This window comes from Rhipicephalus sanguineus, chromosome 6, assembly GCF_013339695.2.
Source record: "Rhipicephalus sanguineus isolate Rsan-2018 chromosome 6, BIME_Rsan_1.4, whole genome shotgun sequence".
Classification (NCBI taxonomy): Eukaryota; Metazoa; Arthropoda; class Arachnida; order Ixodida; family Ixodidae; genus Rhipicephalus; species Rhipicephalus sanguineus.
Window position 1 is genome coordinate 170,950,291 of NC_051181.1, and position 19,549 is coordinate 170,969,839.

The 19,549-nt window shown below is 47.3% G+C and overlaps 1 protein-coding gene across 1 annotated transcript in view; it reads left to right on the forward strand.

Annotated features, from left to right (window-relative positions):
- LOC119397040 (activating signal cointegrator 1 complex subunit 3) overlaps positions 1 to 19,549 on the forward strand; it is a 623,467-nt gene that overhangs the window by 163,939 nt on the left and 439,979 nt on the right. Inside the window, exon 13 of the mRNA XM_037664465.2 lies at positions 13,290 to 13,424. Within this exon, the coding sequence (XP_037520393.1) occupies positions 13,290 to 13,424 (135 nt within the window). The remainder of the gene's footprint in view (positions 1 to 13,289; positions 13,425 to 19,549) is intronic.

Genomic DNA, 19,549 nt, shown 5'->3' on the forward strand with positions numbered 1-19,549 from the left:
GCTCTGACAAAGCTACGAGGAGCTGCGCCGGCAGCGGTTGCTGACCCGTCGACCTCCATCACGCCACGCCAATCTCGCTGGCTTGTCGGCCATTTCTGATCACTCCGCCTTTTGCTCGCCGAGATCAAGTCCTTCGTGTGCGAGGAAATTGCCCGCCAGTTCTCTCTTCTCGCTTTCCCTCACCCCCAGCATGTTGAACAGCCGTCAACCACACTGCTGCCTCCCTTACGCCGAGCTATTCAGCAGAAAATCGCAGAGGTCATGCTGGAATACCAACAGGCCCCTTCGGCGCCTGCGCCGCTCACTTGCGCGCAAGTTGTAGCCAGATCACTCCAAGCAATCCCTGTTGTTGCCCCACTTACTTACGCTGAAGCCTCAGCCAGACCTCCGGCCTTCGAAGCGAGTGTGCCGGTGGCGTACACCGACGTCATCCCTAGGCCACAAATGCAGCCCATCATGCAGTCATATCAGCAGCTGCCCCGTTCACGGCATCCTGCGCCATGGATGGGACCTGCCCCGGGCGAACCGATGGCGCACTTCCAACAACCACCCCATCTGTTTTGTGTGAGGTTGCGCCGGTCACGTCGCCCGCTATTGTAATCGCGTGCAGCCGCCTAGAGTCGCCTCAACCATTCCCAGCCAGTCAAGCCGCCTGTATTACGATTCACCGCCACCTATGTCACTGCCGCCTCGCCCAGCTACATTGACCCGCCATTCACCGTCACCACGATGCCACCCATGAGGCCACATCGGGTCCCACGCGACCAGGAAAACTCGTCGTCGCAGTCCACAAGGCGAGGGCTGCGACGCTATCGAACTGCAAAAGCCCTCAGCGAAGCCCATCGAATGTGATAGACGTGTTTGTGGACTGTGTTCGGCATCTGCCCTTATTGACACTCATGGGCGACAGCAGGATTTTGTCTTGGTGGGTGCAAACCAGTGTTGCATCGCTGCTGAGGGAGGAGGAGCGTTGGTGTAGCTCGGGTCAGGTGTAGCTGGTGTGGCTTAAGGGGGGCAAGTGCCCCTTTTGCACCCCCCTGCCGACGCCCATGTTGACACTGGAGCCACCGTATCCGTTATGGACGCAAAACTTGGCCGATTACTGCGAAAAGTGACGATGCCACTTTCCGGGCTCTCCCTCCGTACAGCTAGCGCCCAATGTATTCACCTACAGCGGTGTGCACAGCCCACGTCATGATTCAGGATGCTCTGTACGCCGTCGAATTCATCATAATTTCTTCATGCTTTCACGACGTCATCCTGGGATGGGATTTTCTCACCCGCCACGACGGCGTAATTCATTGCGCACCAGCTAAAATAGATAGATCACCATTCTTAGATTTGACGCCGGCAGACAGTCCATCGGCTGCGAGCAAGGCACTCGTCAAAGACGACACCAAAGTGCCTGCAAACTTGTCAACGGCGGTGTCAGTCTACTGTGCCAGCCTCTTCGATACCGTTGCACTTCTCTCGCCATCTGACCGCGTTTGCACAAGGAAAGGCTTGCTGGTGCCTTTCGAGACCGTGCAAGTCACTTAGGCAGCACATCTATTTTTGTTATCAACCCATCCCCGTACAGTGTTACGTTGGCACGAGGGGAATGTCCCGGCAGCGTGGAACCCCTCGAAGACGCACAAGTTATGGACGAACCCGATGACATGCACTGCCCCAGTGCCAGCACACACAGTGCTGTTTCCACGTCTGGTTCATCACCCGCTGATGTATTTGGTTCCTCCATTGCTGACAACCTTATGCCAGTCCAGCGTTCCCAACTTCTGCGCCTGTTGGGAGAATTTCGCTCAAACTTCTCTCGGCCGCACGTCCGCCGTTACGCATCGTATCGACACTGGCGCCCAATCGCCACTGCGGCAACGTCCATATCGCTTATCTCCCACAGAACGCCGTGTAATCAACAAGCAAATCGATGACATGCTTCGATGCGATGTTATTCGACCCTCTAACAGCCCCTGGGCGTCTCCTGTCGTCCTTGTTGCAGAGAAGGACGGTTCTGTGTGGACTACCGACGACTTAACAAGATCACTCGTAAGGACGTGTATCCACTACCGCGAATAAACGACGCGATTGACAGCCTGCAAGGAGCAGAATTCTTTTCATCTCTTGATTTGCGCTCAGGGTACTGGCAAGTACCTATGGCCAGTGCTGGGCAGTATCGAAGATACATGTATCTTAGATACTATCTTAGATACTCCTTGGGTATCTTGTATCTGTATTGCGATACGTCTCGCAAGACGATTATCTGTATCTGTATTTCCGATACATTGAATAATGTCTTAAGATACAAGATACTGCTACAGAAAAAACACCAAGCGAAACAATTACTGGTGGCTGAACTATGCTTCCTAAGCTCATACTGCTGCTGCTAAGCTACTTGAATAAAACTAACGACAGTGACATGCTTTTATATATCTGCCAGAGTTCTCCAGCGAAGGCAGGCGATGAGGTCAGCGCATCCCTGTTGGTGGAGCAGTCACGTGGTGGTGCTTGCGCATCTCGACAAAAACAAGCCCGCGAACGCCTACGAGCAGTCGAACTTCACTTCCTCGCTATTTTTTCTTTCTTTTCACTTGTGTCGGTGCCATGACACTTCCTCGTAAACACTGTACTGTTCTACGTACTCCAATGCGTATGGCACCTTTCGCAAAAATTCCGATGCTCCTATAGTGTCGTTACCGAAGTTTCCCATGCATGGTGCTATGTTACAAAGTCTGAATAATGCAAGAATGGGGTTTCTTTGCGTCTCGCGGCTTTCACACGAAAGCGATTTAAAAGATCTCGTGGATGTAAGTTTTAGATACATACAATCAGGGCCGTACCCAGAAATTTTTTTCGGGGGGTGTTTGTGCGTAGAACGGCTAACTTTGGCAACTGGTGGTCGCTGTGAAGGCGTGCAAGTATTTTAGTGTCACCCGAAAAGTTAAAGCATGAAAAAATTTTGGGGGGTGTCAGAACCCCCTCACCTCCCCCCCCCCCTCCTTAGTTACGGCCCTGCATATGATGAGATTGACTTATATGCAAATGAGATTCTACAAACATAGTTTTCACGTGACGTCATATCCGGCGTGCGAGACCTTTATTGGGCAGTCGCCGCCATCACCGGGCGCCTATGAGCACACGCCGTAACCGCAAAGCCAGTGTGTGGTTGTGTCAGCGCACGTTCCGGTGGCATTTTCGCAGACGACACTTGTGCACGAAATGGAATTTTGTCCCACGTACTTCGACGAGCTCGTAGGACCCACCAGAGTGCGTTATGAAGCGAAAATTATCATGTGCAGCGGTGTGGACCCGTATAAGCTGCGCATAGGAAGAGACGCGACCACGGATGCCGAAGTACTGCCACCAACGACGCACGTGGATATTATAAACTACCTGGTACTGTCAACCAACTACATTTCCTTGCAACAAATGAAGTCTTACAAGTCCTTAGATGGCGCACAACTATTTTGCGAGTGGGTTCGTGAAGAACATTGCACCGAAGAAGTTGCCGTCACAACGTGTCGTCGTGTTGGCCGAGGTGAGTGTGTAAACAGCAGCCCAGGCCGCTTCTTGCAAGTTTGTGCATGGCCTGTCGCAGTCTGTCAAAGGCTCTCCGTCCCCAGATACTTCACAGGATGCGACACTCGCTGCAGTGGCTGCCGCTTTCTTCGCGGCACGTTCCTTGTGTCGGGCGTACCGCGCAGACAATGTTCAAGCCGCACCTGATTCACTTAGGTATCCTCGGTGAAGTGTGGGCGCCCAGTCCGGATTCGTTTCATCCATCAGTTGAGGTGGTTTGCCTGCAAATTTGTGAACAGGCTAGTAGCTTATCAAGTGGCATTGCGCGTACGGAAAGAAGTAAACTACCCCATAATCTTAGAAGCTTGAGAAATCGGCGGCGCGCGACTCGCAGCCGTAAGTAGCGATAGCTTTATCAAAGTAATTGAAAAGAAAAACAAGTCCATTTAAACTGCTGCAATTAAAAATTTTACCTGTAACAAAGTGGCGACCACGGATGCGAATGTTGTCCAAGTTCTTCAAGTCTTTCCGATTTATGCGGGCCAGCCAAACGCTCCGGCGCCTTTCTGAGAAAGCCCGCGTTCTCTCGCACTGCTTGGTGATAACCTTCGGCAAACAAAACATGCCGGTGCCTGACTCTGCGGGTCGGTTTCGCAGAAGTCTTGCTTCTGCTACGACAGCCGAACATCGCACAAATTGTCATAGCGGTGGCGCTAAGTATAACACTGGAAAATGCGCACGCCAGCTGCCGCAACACGGTAGTCGGGTTAGCCGCGTCTCGAAAGGTTCCCGACCATGGCAGCTGAGCAAAGCGGAAGTGGCTGTGGTGACGTCACGCGACGTCCATGAAAGCTATGTATAGACGAATTCCACCGGACATACGTCACGAAAATGCGGTGGCGCTGTCGTCGGGCGTTTAGTTTCGCGCGGTAGGCAAAAGCCGCCGTGCCTACCGCAGTTGCTGCTGTGTTTTCGCTGGTGCGTACGCTGTTTGTCGTCGTGCAAAGAAGAAATAACGGTGTAACGACAATCAGTGCCACAGTTATTTGCGCAGGAAGGCACGAGAAGGATGGAATAAGCTTTTTTTTTAATTAGCTGTTTACGAAGACCGTCGCAAGAAATTAGCGGCAGCTGTAAAACGCGAAAACTTGTCTCTGACGCCGGCTCATCGGTTATATTTTCGGGCGGCTTACCCAGCAGAAAGGATTAGCTTAGTGAAGCGTTTGTCATTGTAATGTGCAGCACCACATTTCTTGGCATAAGGCCATGTGTGGAGGCATAGCGAGCACGTTTACCTCAAAGCCCGTTAACGTTGTGGATAGCATTGTCATATGCGGAGAATTTTTCACGGTTGCCATTGTTGAGATCTTTTTCCATTGTTGATATAAGTCTTAAACGCACCAAAAGGATTTCGTAGTACTCGCGTGAACTAAAGTGTGGCTCGTACATGGCGCATGTGTTTCTGTTTGGGCACGGTTCATTAACGCAGCCGTGACTTCGACTATGCTTTTCCAAATCTTATGCGGCTGCGATGAGACACCTGACAAAAGTGTATCGTGCAAGGCTGTTCTGGCAGCGGTGCGCTTCACAATATGTCCATGTTTGTCAGAATTCACAGAAAAACAACACTCAGGAACAGGGGCGTAGCCAGGGGGGGTGGGGGTGAGGGGTTGAAATTCCCCCCGAAAATTTTCAGTCTTGCTTGCGGATATGTACACGCGCTCATACAAACGCACGCACGAACATATATGAAGTATGGTTGAACCCTACTCCTCCCCACCCCAAAAAAAAAAAAAAAAAGAATTTCTGGCTACGCCCCTGCTCAAGAAACTTGCCGAGTCTTGTTTACGGGGGGGGGTGAGGGGGGTGCTGTACGCATTGCGCGGTCTCGACTTGAGCGTACGGACGGAGCCGCGGCCCGCGGTTGGCAGACCTGACAGGTACGTAACCACCTTGTCCACATGGTGTAGTTGAAGCATCATCGCAAGCGTGCCACGGATGAAAGTGTCGCCGAGATCGCCGTTGCATTAGTTAACAAATAAAACGTACACGTGTGACCTAGACTGTCGCAACGGCGATGATCATTCGCAAATGAGTCACATTCCCGCCGTCAAGATACCTCATGTTTCTATGAGGTTCTCAGAGCAAGAGCAGCACGTCAACGTGATGTTCATTTCAGAGTCCCTCTTACAGCCATTGCAACTTCCTCTGTTACGGCCGCCGCTTGTAAGCATGGGCGAGGCGCCCCGACGCGCGGTGCTCGGAGGCAGCTTTTGAACCTTCTGAAGTTGGCCAGTTGGTTCTTGCTGATGGACGTGATGTTGTAAGGCAAAACTCTAATTTGAAGCGTCAGAGGCCGAGTTTTCTACTTCTTTCAGCCTTTTAGTGCTTGTTTTCGAGTTTTGCGCTGCAGTATTATGTCCTTCTTTCGCTTCAAGAGAGTATGTTTGAAATAGAAGACAAATTAAATAAGGATATTGGGCACCGATCTATTCCTTGAACGAGAAGTGATCCGAAACGCCACGGCTTAAAACGAGCTAAGAAGAATAGCTGAAACGTTTTTTGAAGGCCTTCAATCGATGTCAAGAACAAGAAAACGCTGCCGATAGTTAGAGTGGTGTGCGTTTTGCCTGGAAGGAGCACTTATTCTACAGGTCTGGTCATCGCCATTACTCCCATGCAACAAAGGAAGGCAGCAAAATGATGTTAATTTTGTCGCAAAATATTTCTATATCGCTCATTCGCTGGGGTTTAGACTTCATTCACGAGCTAATTCAAGCCCAAATGAATTGTCCCAATCTGTAAGAGCCAAATCCAAATTTTGCTCCTGAATACCGACGATAGTGGGCTATATAGATTTTAGCCGCGATATAGATTTGAGGTATCTTGGTGACTTAGCACACTGGCAAAAAATTGTTGGAGCAGGCCCGACCATATTGTCAGTAGCAAAAAACTGCGCTTTTCTCTGTTTCAGTTAAAGTGGACTTGGCTCTTTCAGAAAAAATAAACTCCACATATATATCGTTTTGTCACGCATGCACATGCAGGAATGAAGTAACACATGTATATCGGAGGCAGCTGTGCGTAAATTCAAATTAGGGGTCCAGTAAAGCGAGCCGAATCGTCAATGAGCCGTCTATCGCTTTGCTGGGCCCCGAGTTTGAATTTAAGTGCAACCGCCTCTGATATACACGTGTTACTTTATTCCTGTACGCGCATGCGTGACAAAATGATATACATATGGAACCCTATATGCAGATATAGACACAGAATAAGCATTTGTGAGTTGCGCTTGTCTTCGTCTTCTTTCTTGTGTTCGTCATTTATTTTTTTCACTTGTGTGTCTGAGCCAGTGATGTACCTCTATTCCAGCTAATGTGACTGCAGCCTTTTCATGGGAGCGTCTTAAATGAAGCCTGGCAAAACACTGAACCACATGAAACAGCCCGTACAGAAAGCTGTGGCTGAAGGGAGATTTGGGGGAAACCCCGCTTCGCTAGAGTGCCTTGATGCAGAGCGCGCGGGCATCAAGGCACCCTACGCTTCGCCGATGGCCAGCGCCATCGCCGACTCGGTGTGTTGAAAGGGAACTACCGCTCTCACAGGCGGAAAGGAGCATTCGGCGGCCCGCACCAAAGGGGGGAGATCGAGCTGCCGTGGCTGAACGATCACAGCGCCAGAGTCCTCTCTAGTTCCCAGGTGGTCTAAATTTCCGGAGCCCTCCACTACGGCATCTCTCATAATCATATCGTGGTTTTGGGACGTTAAACCCCAGACATTATTATGGAGTCCTCTCTAGTTAATTTTAGGAAACTCTATGAAGCCGGCCATCTCCTTCGCGCGATGGGCACATGGAGATAGGAGCCGGAGGGTTAGGGAGGGAGGGGGTGCGAGGTGTGGCGTGAGTCCGACAGGAAGTGCGTACTTTGTACGACCGGGTGTGGTCGCGTGTGCGGCGGTGTCTTTAGAGAGTATCAGCAGACGGCTCATACCTTTGTAGGCGCTGTGCACATATTGTAAAACTTTCGTTGAAGCCATATATCAGCGGCAGATCCAGAGGGGGGGGGGGGCTAGGAGCGATACCTCCCAATCGGCAAATGTGGAAAACATACGAAAAAAAAAAGACACTTTGAAATCCGTGACGTCGCCATAAGAAGTTTCGTTGGGAAATTTTAATATAAAGCTTTTGACATAGATTTTCTCATCTATTAATAAGCCTACGATGGTGAAATTAGCGACACTACGGCTCTCACAGTATAATTTATCCCCCCCCCCCCAAAGCCTGCAGCCCCCACCCCCTCCCTACAGTGCCCGTCGTCCACCTCCTTTGTCAGCCTCCCTGTTGAGTTTTCCCCCTTTGTCAGGTTGCTTTGCCTACCACTGCCCAAAAGGAGTGAGGAGAATGTTGTCCCCGCTCTCTACCTCTCTCCTCATTGCTCCACCCTTTCCTGCTTATTTATGCACATTTACAATGAAGGCTTCTTAGGCGCCACCATAATCGACTCTGGGCTGTTGTAAATCTGTATGACCGCCCTAAAATGCACTGCTGAGGCGGTGGCGTCAGCCTTTGTACTCCCCCTCTCACCCCCCCCCCCCTTACCCGATTGGATGATGGAATGATGGAATCACCCCCCCCCCCCCAAGGTATTTACCAGGATTTGCCCCTGAGCCATACATAGATAGGTCACCTCTCTTATTGCAGCAGCTGCATTTGCTGAAAGAGAGCTGCTAGCCTATATTCATATAAAATTCTTATTGCTTGCTTGAAACTAACTTTTTTCCTAACGTGCGACAGTTTTCGAAGTTGTACGTTCGTGTGGAGCAAATGGTTCGGCTGGGCAACATGATAACATCGACGTTGCACTGCTCTGGGCAATGCTCGAGGTTTCGATGACAAGCTGGGGCAGCACAATAAGGGCAGTTGCACAGTGCGGTAAACCTGCATTTGTTTCGTCTTTACATGTGACACTGGCAAGGCATATACAGTGTAAAGAGAGAAACAGGAGACAACGCCCGTTCGTGGGCAGGCTGTTCTATTCTCTGGCCTTCGTCCTTCTCTTCCTCGCGCTACCCGAGCATGCGCCCAAGCCCGTTGCCGCTCTTCGTCATCACAACAGTAAAACCTCGGTGATACAATCACGGCTCGTACAAATTTCGGGGTGATACAAATTTTTCTGTGGTCCCGGCCAAGGTCCATTAGCCTGCAGTGTATTGGACTACGGTTGTTGCGAACCGATTTGCACCCCGTGACGTTTGATACGAACGTACGCTAGCGCACAGGTAAGAACAGGTGCGGCCCGCGCGGTCGCGGAAGACGCAGCAGTCATACGTGGGCATGCGCACTGCGCGACCATCAACGTTGCGTCGTTGCCTCCGAGATAGTGTGCGCGAATATTGGAGGCCTTTAGGCGCCTTCGCGTTTAGGTTACAGATGACGTTGACGTCGCACTTTTTTTTTTCGCCGCGTTGACGCGTGCTCCTGTGCTTGAGGCAGCAGCGTCTTTGTACTGTGTTAACACGTGCCTGCCACCTCGATGCGAGCCATTTCCCCGCAATCAGACGTTATATGAAACAAGACTTAAACTTGGGCTGCGGGTCCGCCATGCAGTCCCATTAAAGGTGGACGAAGACCCCAAGAGACGAAGTGGACGGTCTTGCCGAAGGAGCTTGGCTTCCATCGATCGTGTGCAAAGCGCTTCTCAAGTCACTTTGGCCGCAGTACTTTGGTGTCATGCGGAAAGGCAAGCGTAGCAAGATTAGGAAGGGGCTACTAGCGGTCACGGGGCACAACACATCTGGTTCATTAATTACACAGGCGCGCATGCACCTTATATACGAGTACAAGTATGACCGTTGTCGTTTAAAAACTTTACTGGCAATCATTCAGAGCTGTTCATGACGTCGCTGCAGCCCCGAGAAACACTGAATCAAAATGCATGCCAACTTTCTTTTGTCACATACGAATTTTCCATGTTTTCTGGTGATATGAATGTCGGATGATACGAATATTTTTGGTAACCCCGCGAGATTCGTATCACCGAGGTTTCACTGTAATTGTGATTGCTGCACCTCACGCTCAACGAAATTGATTTTTTTTGTCACACAAGAAAAAAAAATGTTATTTCAGGTTGCCATATTAGTTGAGCATTCTTGTCGCATTTTCAGTGTAAAATGAATCCTTCGGTAACTATGCCTTGTATGCCGGATGTCGGAACGAAATGTTTTTTGCTTCGGTTTTGTTTTGTTCCACCGCAAAAAGTTCTGTTCCGTTTCTGTTATTTAATGAAAAAAAAAATGTTCCGGAATGGTTCATAACGAATTTTATTTGTATGTAAAAGTTTGAAGTTAAAGTAACCATAAAAAGGTAAGATTTGTGGTGCAGTTAGTTGCGCTCCTCTTAAGAGAACACGAAATAGACAAACGATTTTTTGCGTGTTTGTAAATTACTCTTTCACAATACCGAAATCCTCACACTTGCCCCGAGAAGACGTTTGGTAAGCAAGAAAACTAGCAAAAACAAAATGCGGGTGGTGAGGCCACCTTGAAGTTTTTGCAATAGAGGATAGAAGGTTGGGGGGGCTAGTTGATACTAGCCCAATTTTTCTAGTTTTCGCACCAGACGCCGCGACTTCATGGATTTTACGGCGTCCACTAGGCCCTACGTAGTTTTTAATAGGTAAAAATCAAGCACATCGTCTTCTGAGGGAGCCCGAGACTTATACCAAGTTTCTGGAAATTTCATTGAGAAAATGTGGAAAAAATACGAAAAAAAAACCACTCAAATCCATGACGTCGCCATGGGAAGTTTCGGCAGGAAATTTATATATGAAGCTTTTGACATGGGTTTTCTCATCTAATAATAAACCTAGGATGGTGAAATTAGTGACACTACGGCTTTCAGAGTATAATTTATTGGCCTAAACTATTTTACTCTTTCACTTTAATGTCCCTTTAAGAACGTGGACATGGGTAAAACACATCATTCCCACGTTCTTAAGAGGAGCACAAGTAACTGCACCACGAACTCCTACCAACTAGCGTGAACCTTCTAAGTTCTGGTATTTAATTTTCTCAAAAGTGAATTGCGAATTTTCTGAGCAGGCTCAATCCTTTGTGTCAAGGATTGAGCATTATCTAAGAAGCACCCTGCCATCGAGTGTACTCTCTGATATGCGAGACCGCTGTTCTGATGAAAACAAATTTCAGCGCCGAGGATGCCTGAGACACGTGCTAATACTGTAGAACCTCGTTGATACGTTTCCGAAAAAAATGTGCCAAATAAACGCACGATCTGGGAAAACGTATGATCCGAATCCAGTAAAAATTAAGGCTGACAAGCCCATATTGAGGTGCAAGGGCAAAAAAACATTTATTTCTCAAAAAACATGGAGGGACTCTTCGATTTTTGAACTCCTGGCATCTCGCTGGCAGCCAGAGGTCAGCCAACTAGTTCCGGTCCTGACCGAAAATAACATCGTGGTCACGTGTATTGAAATCCCGAGACAACCCGAATATTTCAAAATTGAACTCTGGGACAACCAGTGTAAACGTATAAAAACGCTACAGCCGTGTCAGCAGACGAAACTTTGCGCCGCATGAACGTCGGTTCTTTCTGCATTGTCGCTTGGAAATGTGGGGCTAGGCTTGCCGAAGAGCAGAAGTGATATTCTCGAGCATACGCATTTGGGATACGATCACATACGTTCGCAAGATCGCCCGACTTGCCCCGTCCGTGAAGAAAACTGCCGCTCCGCTAAAGGCTTAACAAGCTTTGCACGTAACAATCGTGGTACAACACGATATGCGAAATCTCGCAAAAGTGATAAGCGTCCCTGAAAGCGAGAGCTGTTCGTGGCTATCGCATACTATGTCGCACACTCGCGCTGATCAGTTTGCTTTCTGTCTTAACTTGAGACATGCGCTGGTATGTTCACCACCACTCGAAATCGCACCATCTCGCATGGCGGAATGGGCTTTAAAAGATAACGCCCGGTGTAATGGCAACCGAAGGTGAAGTCCCCAAGCGCCCGCACTTTGAATCTGTCGAGTCCTCACAAAGATGGCGGCGAGTGCGCATCGTCTCGTTTTGGCGTCTGATAACCAGAAACTTCCCAGATATCTTCCAGAACAAATCTTTTCTGGCATCTTCTGACGACCCACTGGTAGGCAGAATTGCCCAGCCAGAGAAATACAAACGCCGACTGGAACTGCGCCGGGCAGAGCAACCCAAAAACGGATGCGCTTCGGGAGAAAAGTGTGGGGGAAATTATCGGCCATATTCACTGGGCACAATGGCGGCGTTGCTATGGTTACGGGTCACGGCGTGTTGTGCAGCGGTGGCGATGCGGTGGCAGCATGTGCGTTTCCGCAGCAAGCCGTTCAAAGATTTTGACGGCCAGCGTCACCGCCTTGCCTTCGAGTCGGTGTGTGGTTGACAGAGAGCGGCGATCGAGCAATTCGGAGAAGACGCTGAGGGGACAATTGTGCAAAGCAGAGAAAGCGCGGAGGGGACAAAGGCACTACGGAGAAGCTGCCGTTGCTGCGCGGCGGCTGTCTCACAAGTACCCGAGAGGGCCCTTTTCATACACCTGAATGAGAGTTTCTGAGTACAAAATGTATCATACGACCGCAGTGTTCCGCGGTGCTGAACGTTGCTGCCGAATAATCGTATTTTGTGGGAACGTAATAACCGGAACGTATTACACACAGCTGTATTGGGTTATTTTTAACTTTTGTGATTTCCAGCGTAGGAGCCGGGAAATCGTACCAAGCGGGAATGTATCAATGAGGTTCTACTGCGCTGTACCCTGAGATATGCATTATTGTTCACGTCGCATAACCTCCATTGTTCCGGATCGCCAAGTTTTCCCTTGAACCGAAAAACGATAAAAGACATTTTGGTTTCACTCCGGAACAAAATACCAGACAATGTTTCCGTTGCATTTTTGTTCTGGTCAAAAGTATCAATTTTTTTTTTTCGTTTTTGGTTAGGTTCCGACACACTGCTTGTATGAAAGATGGAATTTCAGTTGAACAAAGTTTCAATATAATGAAGTAATACCAACTTTACTATATGGAGATTCAACTGTACTAATCAAATGGGATTAAGTCATCTTTATTTTTTATCGTGCATACTAGAGAGTGACATCGAGCGACTGGGTGTCTACCCATCTTGACATAAAGCAGAGTTCTGTTTCACTCAGGGAATTTTAGCAAAAACACTCAGGGAAATCTCTGGGAATTTAAAAATGTCAACTTGGTAGACGCCCTGTCACTTTGCTCGCTTCAGTGGCTGCATGTGCTAAAGGAGTGAGTTGCTAGGCTTTCTTCTTGTAGCATTCCAATTTGTTGCTATCGCATTCATTGCTTTGCCCTTGCAGTGAAGGTGTAGCTTGTTTTCCGTGTCAAGGGAACTGCGCACCAAGTTAATACACTCTAATACAAAGTGCAGCCCAGGTAATACAAGAAAAGTCTCCACAGCTGTTCTGAAAATTTGTTGGGTGCTGGGAACTACTTTGGATGAAATCAAGGCTAGGCATTTGTGCTGTGTATTAAGAATATATTATGTGCAATAAAGCCAGTCAGAATTTTGAAATGGTTTTATAGTAAAAAGATTTCTCCTTTGGATTCCATATTTTAGCCTTGGATTTTCTCATTTGAAACTTGTATGAACCGTGAAATGTGGTACTAGTATTTGCCCCTCGGTTATGTTCACTGTTATTCAACTTGAGAGGCCCACTGTAGTATCTCTTAAAGGAGGGTGTGTGCTCTTCCAGGTGATGGTGTTTGTTCACTCTCGAAACTCGACGGTGAAGACTGCCCGTACACTGAGAGACATGGCCCAGCAGCAGGGAAAGCTTCCCAAGTTTCAGGTTCAGCAGAGTGCGCAGTATGCTACTGCAGAGAAGCAAGTGAGTGTTTCATGCAGCATGATGCCCCACTAGGAACCAACAGACGTGCAAATGCAGCCCTTGCTTTTCACGGCTGCAAAGGCTCTGCCAGAGTTTCTGCATGACTAATTTTCTTATTGTGCAGTTGATTTTGCCACTGAAGGTACAAGTGGCTTCAAGGAGCTGTGCCCAATAAAAGCATCCCTTGGTCATTTTGCAGCAATAGTCATGACTTGTGCCTTTGGACAGCAAGCGAGGGTTTTATCTTTGGTTGATTAGCGAGCATTTATTGGTCCTGCTTTCAAAGTTAATGTGCTCAATGAAGGAATATGGCAAAAAGTATGTTCTGCAATTGCCACCATGCCCACACAGGGTTACATGTGCAAAAATAACAAACAAAGCATTCGTGGCCTAGCACAACTGGTAGTGCATGTGTAGGTGGTGGCTTTGGCTTCCAGCGGTACCAAGTCGCTTTTTCCTCTTTCATTTTACTTGATATTGTACATGACTTCTTTTGCGCAAAAACGTACACGGACACAAGGAAAAAAGAGGCAGACAACACAGGCGCAAACTCACAACTGATTTATTTTGAACAACGAACTGTACTTTTATCTTCACGTATAACAAACGCCCTCCACCGGTGGACCCAGGAACACACGGAAAAACCTAAAGAAAACCTATTCAGCGCTACGTCATGATAAGAAGCAAAAAACTTTTTTAGTTCACGCATTTGTAGACGGATTGTTGCACGTGCCTTTCAAGAAGTCGAATTCTTTATCGGACATTGTGACAGAAGCTTGGCTAACGCAATTTTCTCCCATGTTTCTTATATGGAAAGCTTCAATCAACTCCCTGTTAATTTTTTTCCTGTGAGTTGACAGAATCTTTGTGTCTGTAAACATTGGTGCGCACCCACAGGACCTGCAGTGATCCACCAGATGTGTTCGTCCTGAACTACGTAATGCAGAGTCATGCTCCCTCAGCCTGGTGTTTATGCATCTTCCAGATTGCCCAACATAAGATCTGCCACAGCTGAACGGAATCTGGTATACAACTGCTGTTTTGCAAGACCTGTAATGGTGGCTGTGTTTCATCTGGCAGCTGTTCTTACTCTGCGTATTGCCGGACTCCACCATCTTTCGGAGTCGTGGGCACAACTTTGACAGCTTGTTGGGTGCTGTAAACACCGAGGTTACACCGTATCTCGCTGCTACATTCTTCAAGCCATGGGACAACCTATGAACATATGGGAGAACTGCAAGCTTCCTTTTTTCATTTTGTAACCTTCTGGGAATTCTTTCCGTGCCTTTTATCACTGGGATGAGTTTCTTGCACATAGTGTTCAGCAAATGGCTGGGGTACCCAGCTGCCCTGAGCCTGCTTAGCTGGTCCTGAAAGCTGGAACCAACCTCGTGTACGCATGACCGGAACAACGAAGATCTTAAGCATGAGGATGCTATCGCATTTGAGGATGCAAACAGCAGTTGTATACCAGATTCCGTTCAGCTGTGGCAGATCTTATGTTGGGCAATCTGGAAGATGCATAAACACCAGGCTGAGGGAGCATGACTCTGCATTACGTAGTTCAGGACGAACACATCTGGTGGATCACTGCAGGTCCTGTGGGTGCGCACCAATGTTTACAGACACAAAGATTCTGTCAACTCACAGGAAAAAAATTAACAGGGAGTTGATTGAAGCTTTCCATATAAGAAACATGGGAGAAAATTGCGTTAGCCAAGCTTCTGTCACAATGTCCGATAAAGAATTCGACTTCTTGAAAGGCACGTGCAACAATCCGTCTACAAATGCGTGAACTAAAAAAGTTTTTTGCTTCTTATCATGACGTAGCGCTGAATAGGTTTTCTTTAGGTTTTTCCGTGTGTTCCTGGGTCCACCGGTGGAGGGCGTTTGTTATACGTGAAGATAAAAGTACAGTTCGTTGTTCAAAATAAATCAGTTGTGAGTTTGCGCCTGTGTTGTCTGCCTCTTTTTTCCTTGTGTCCGTGTACGTTTTTGCGCAAAAGAAGTCATGAACGAATACCAACTCGCCCAACTTTCAGTAATGTTGATATTGTAATCACGGTAGTTGAGTCAGAAACTGCAAATACTAACACCACCTATAGTTTCTTTGGCTTTTATCTTTAGGGCGATTCTTTTAGAACTGACCTATTTCATTTGTTAACAGTTGTCTGATTTTAATTCCGTTTGTAGCTTAAAATCAGGGAGAATGAAAATTTAATGGCTTGCCCCATTTTTTTGATGGGCAACGCCAAAAGAGAAAAATGATAGGGAACCACGACATTCCACGAAATTCTATACACGAGGGACTGCATACTGTTCAAAAGTCAGAACAATCTCACGTTTCAGGTGATCATTTCAGCACCTGTTGTAGGGTAAGTGATTTATAAGTTTTACAAACCTTTACGTGTTGCGTTTGGCATGCCGCATGGCAGATTCCTCCTTGTATAGTATTTTGCGGTCTTCATTATTTTTCATTCTTTTTTTTTTCGGTGTTGCACATAGAAAAGCGGGACGAGAAATTTTCATCCTTTCTGAATCTTTTGCTGCAAACCGCATTAAAATCAGAGATCTTGCAAGAAAACTACAGCCCAATGAAATAGGTCATTTCTAGGCATCTGTGTGTATTCGAACTTTCGAATATTTTTCTAATAGTGTTTGCTATTCTATTCAATTCTCACCGGAATTTGACTATTCGAAGTATTCGAACTTCCGGCTCCCGGAAAATAGATACAGTCAGCGTCCGATTTTTTGGACTCCCTATGACCGCGAAACACCCAGTACACTTATCGGGCATTTCGAGGCGCGCCCAGGCTCCCGTGAATACATCCAGTACCTGCCGTGAACCCCGCTTAACTACATGCCAACCGCCAATTGGAAATTAAGTTGCGTCTCGTGATGAGCGCCCCTAATACCAGCAAAGCGCGGAATAGATTACGGCTCTCTTGCATGGAGCATTTGGAAACGATGACGTGGAACACAAAGACTGTGGCGGGAGAGCGGACAACCCCTCCGCCGATACGCAGCATTTGCTGCCGCGTGAAGCCGATCATTCCTAGTTGTGTGCAGCACAACTACACTGCGCCGTCACTCCCGAGGTGCTTGCTGTGCCGTACGCACGCATTTGTCATGAAAATGTTTGTGTGGCACGATTTTGTACGTGTTCTTAAAACAAACGGAGGCGGTCTGTTCTATCCAGCCACACGCAATTGGTCAATGTAGGGCCGTGACGTCTGTCACAGTTCACGTTGACCATTCTTGTGCGGCTGGAAAGAATGAACCACCTCCGTCCGTTTTAAGAACAGGTACAAAATCGCGTCAGTGATGCCCACTCCGTTCCTGACCGCACATGGGCACAGCGATGGCGGACTTCTTACGTTCGTACACTTTTGTTTGCTGCATGAGTATGCAAATCCTGTACTTGCTGTGCATAAGAGCAATGTAAGACCTCAATTCTCGTCACCATGAAACTAGGGCACCCATGTGCCTTAATTCATCCAGAACATGCTCTGCAGCCCTCCCCGCATACTGCATGGCCAACACTGCCACCATACACACATGACGATAATTTTTTCACTGGCAGAATAGCGGCCAACAGAGCATTTGTCCATCATGATGTAGAAGGCGAGTTTCATGCCAACATGCAGACTACATCTAAAATGCCTTTCATTTTCGATAGCTTCCGCCATGTTTGACTTTTGAGACATTGCGGATGCATTGCACCGCGTCAAAGCGTACCATACCCGTAACGACATGATAATAGGCAGCATCCACAAGTTCAGGAGGTGCGTCTCTTCAGTTGTTAGTCGGCGTTTGTGGTGTCCTGACTTCTTTCTTGTGTCCTTGTTTGCATGCCCGGTCTTTTTAGGAGGACTATGTGCAGTTCTGAAGGCATGCAACAAAAACGAAGCTACTGTTAGTCGCAGCTGCTGCAGATGAAACTGCAGTCGCTGCTGATGCGATCATCAACAGTGGCCATGTCACACACATTCTTTCTTTCCTGTCCTTACGAGAACAGATCACTAATGTAGACTTGTTTTCTGGTCCCATAAAGCACATGCATTATTTAACAACATCAAACTATCATTAATTCGGTCTTATTTGTCCGTAACTCGGTTAATTGGGATGACCAAAGTGTGTCAAAGCATGTCAAAGTGGTGCAAGGAAAATTTTTTAGTTATTAATCCAAATAAATCTAAGTTTATGGTGTTTAGATCAGCTTAACGCAAGTTAACCCTCCTCACCAGCAATCACAGTTGACTCTGATTTGATTAATGTCAGCAGCAGAGTATCATTTCTTGGCGTTCACCTCGATGCTAACCTTACCTTCGCTCTCCATATTGCTCACATGAGAAAAACGACAGCATTCGGCATTCGCGCGTTACTCAAAGCTCGCTCATATTTTTCTCATAAAGCACTCCTTTCTCTTTACTTCGCATTCATTCATTTTCATATCACTTATGGCATCGCATCATGGGGGAATACTTGCCAGTGTCATCTTTCATCTATACAACATCTACAAAATCGAGCTCTTCGCGCTATTTTTAACTGCTCTCGCGACAGTAACGCTGTTCCCCTTCATCAGTGCAATAACATCTTAACTGTTAGCAACCTATATCGGTTTAATCTAATTATGTTTCTGCATAAACAAATAAGAAATCAACTTTCTGCTAATTTCATTGATCCCAAAATGTTAGTTAATACTAACACAGCCAGGTTTGCGGCTAACAATAACTTTTTACTTCCTAAGGTTCATACTAACTATGGTAAATCATCATCTCTCTTCTGTACCATCTCCATATGGAATAATTTGCCCACTTTACTAAAATGTAAAGTTTCTTTAATTTAATTTAAAAACTCATTAAAAGAGCATCTGTTAAATAGTTGATCTCTTTCTTTTGTGTTGCTTCACACTGTATTTAATTTTTTTTTATTCCATGCCCTTTTGTTTTTCAATCTGCTTTGTGTATTGTTTGTTTCTGCAATTCTAACAGCTGCTTATTGTTTTATTTATTTGTAATCACCACCGAGGGTCCCGTTGCAGTCGTGTACTTTGGGACCCCCGTCTGTATATTTTACTCCCTGTAACATCCTTTTATATCATGATAATAAACTTATTGATTGATTGATTGATTGATTGATTGATTGATTGATTGATTGATTGATTGGTTGATTGATTGATTGATTGTGTGAGCGCTCTGAGCATGAAGCTCCGCAGAAGAATGAAAACGACGGTGTTTACAATTAACCGATACGAGGTAGTGCAGTCCGCATTGCCATCATCAGCAGCATGACCCCTACATAATAAACATGGTGGGCCCAATGTGCCTGAGCACAGAGAGCTGTCTGAATGAACCGAAGTATGGCCAAATACGTCCACGTTAAGGAGTTTTGTGTCATAGGCCTATGTACTATGGGGGCCAAGGAGAGCAAAAAAGTCACAGTTTCACCGCAAGGGCGAAGCAGTGAATGCGATAGCAACAAATTGTAGTGTTACACGAAGTGAGGCTGGCAGCTAACTGTTTTGCATCCAATCCCGCGTAACTACGAAACGCTGGTGTAAGAGAATACGGCCACTCCAGGGAGAGATGCTCCCTGCAAAGTCACTTCGCGTTGAGAGCGCAGCACGTAGAAGGGTATACGAGCCGCCCGCTGTGATGGCTTTCGAGATAGCGTGCGCGCCAGCGATCGCCACCGCGCCCTTAGATTCAAAGTTCAAAGTTGCTCCTTGCACGACGCGACATTCCCCCCCCCCCCCCCTCTCTTGCGTCTTTTAAGGCTTGTTCAAGACGGGCGGGGCATTGCCTGTCTGCTTCGACGGCAGGCCTTCCAAGCGGGGTGATGTTATCGCATGCACCCTCCGAGCGATGGGCCGTCTTGTTTGAACTCTGCTTCGGCCGCGTTCGTCGCCCCCGCTCGCGCTCTTTTACGCGTGGTAGAACATACAATGCGCGGGGAGATCTTATCAATTCCACGCACGCGCACTAAATACGGCAAAGAAATGCTGCGCTTTCTCTTGCCGTTTTACCTAAATCAAATAACAATATGAAAATATTGCTAAAAATATTTTTTGGCTTACATATCGTTTATTATTTTGTGTTTTTTTTTTTCGTTTGTATGGTTTC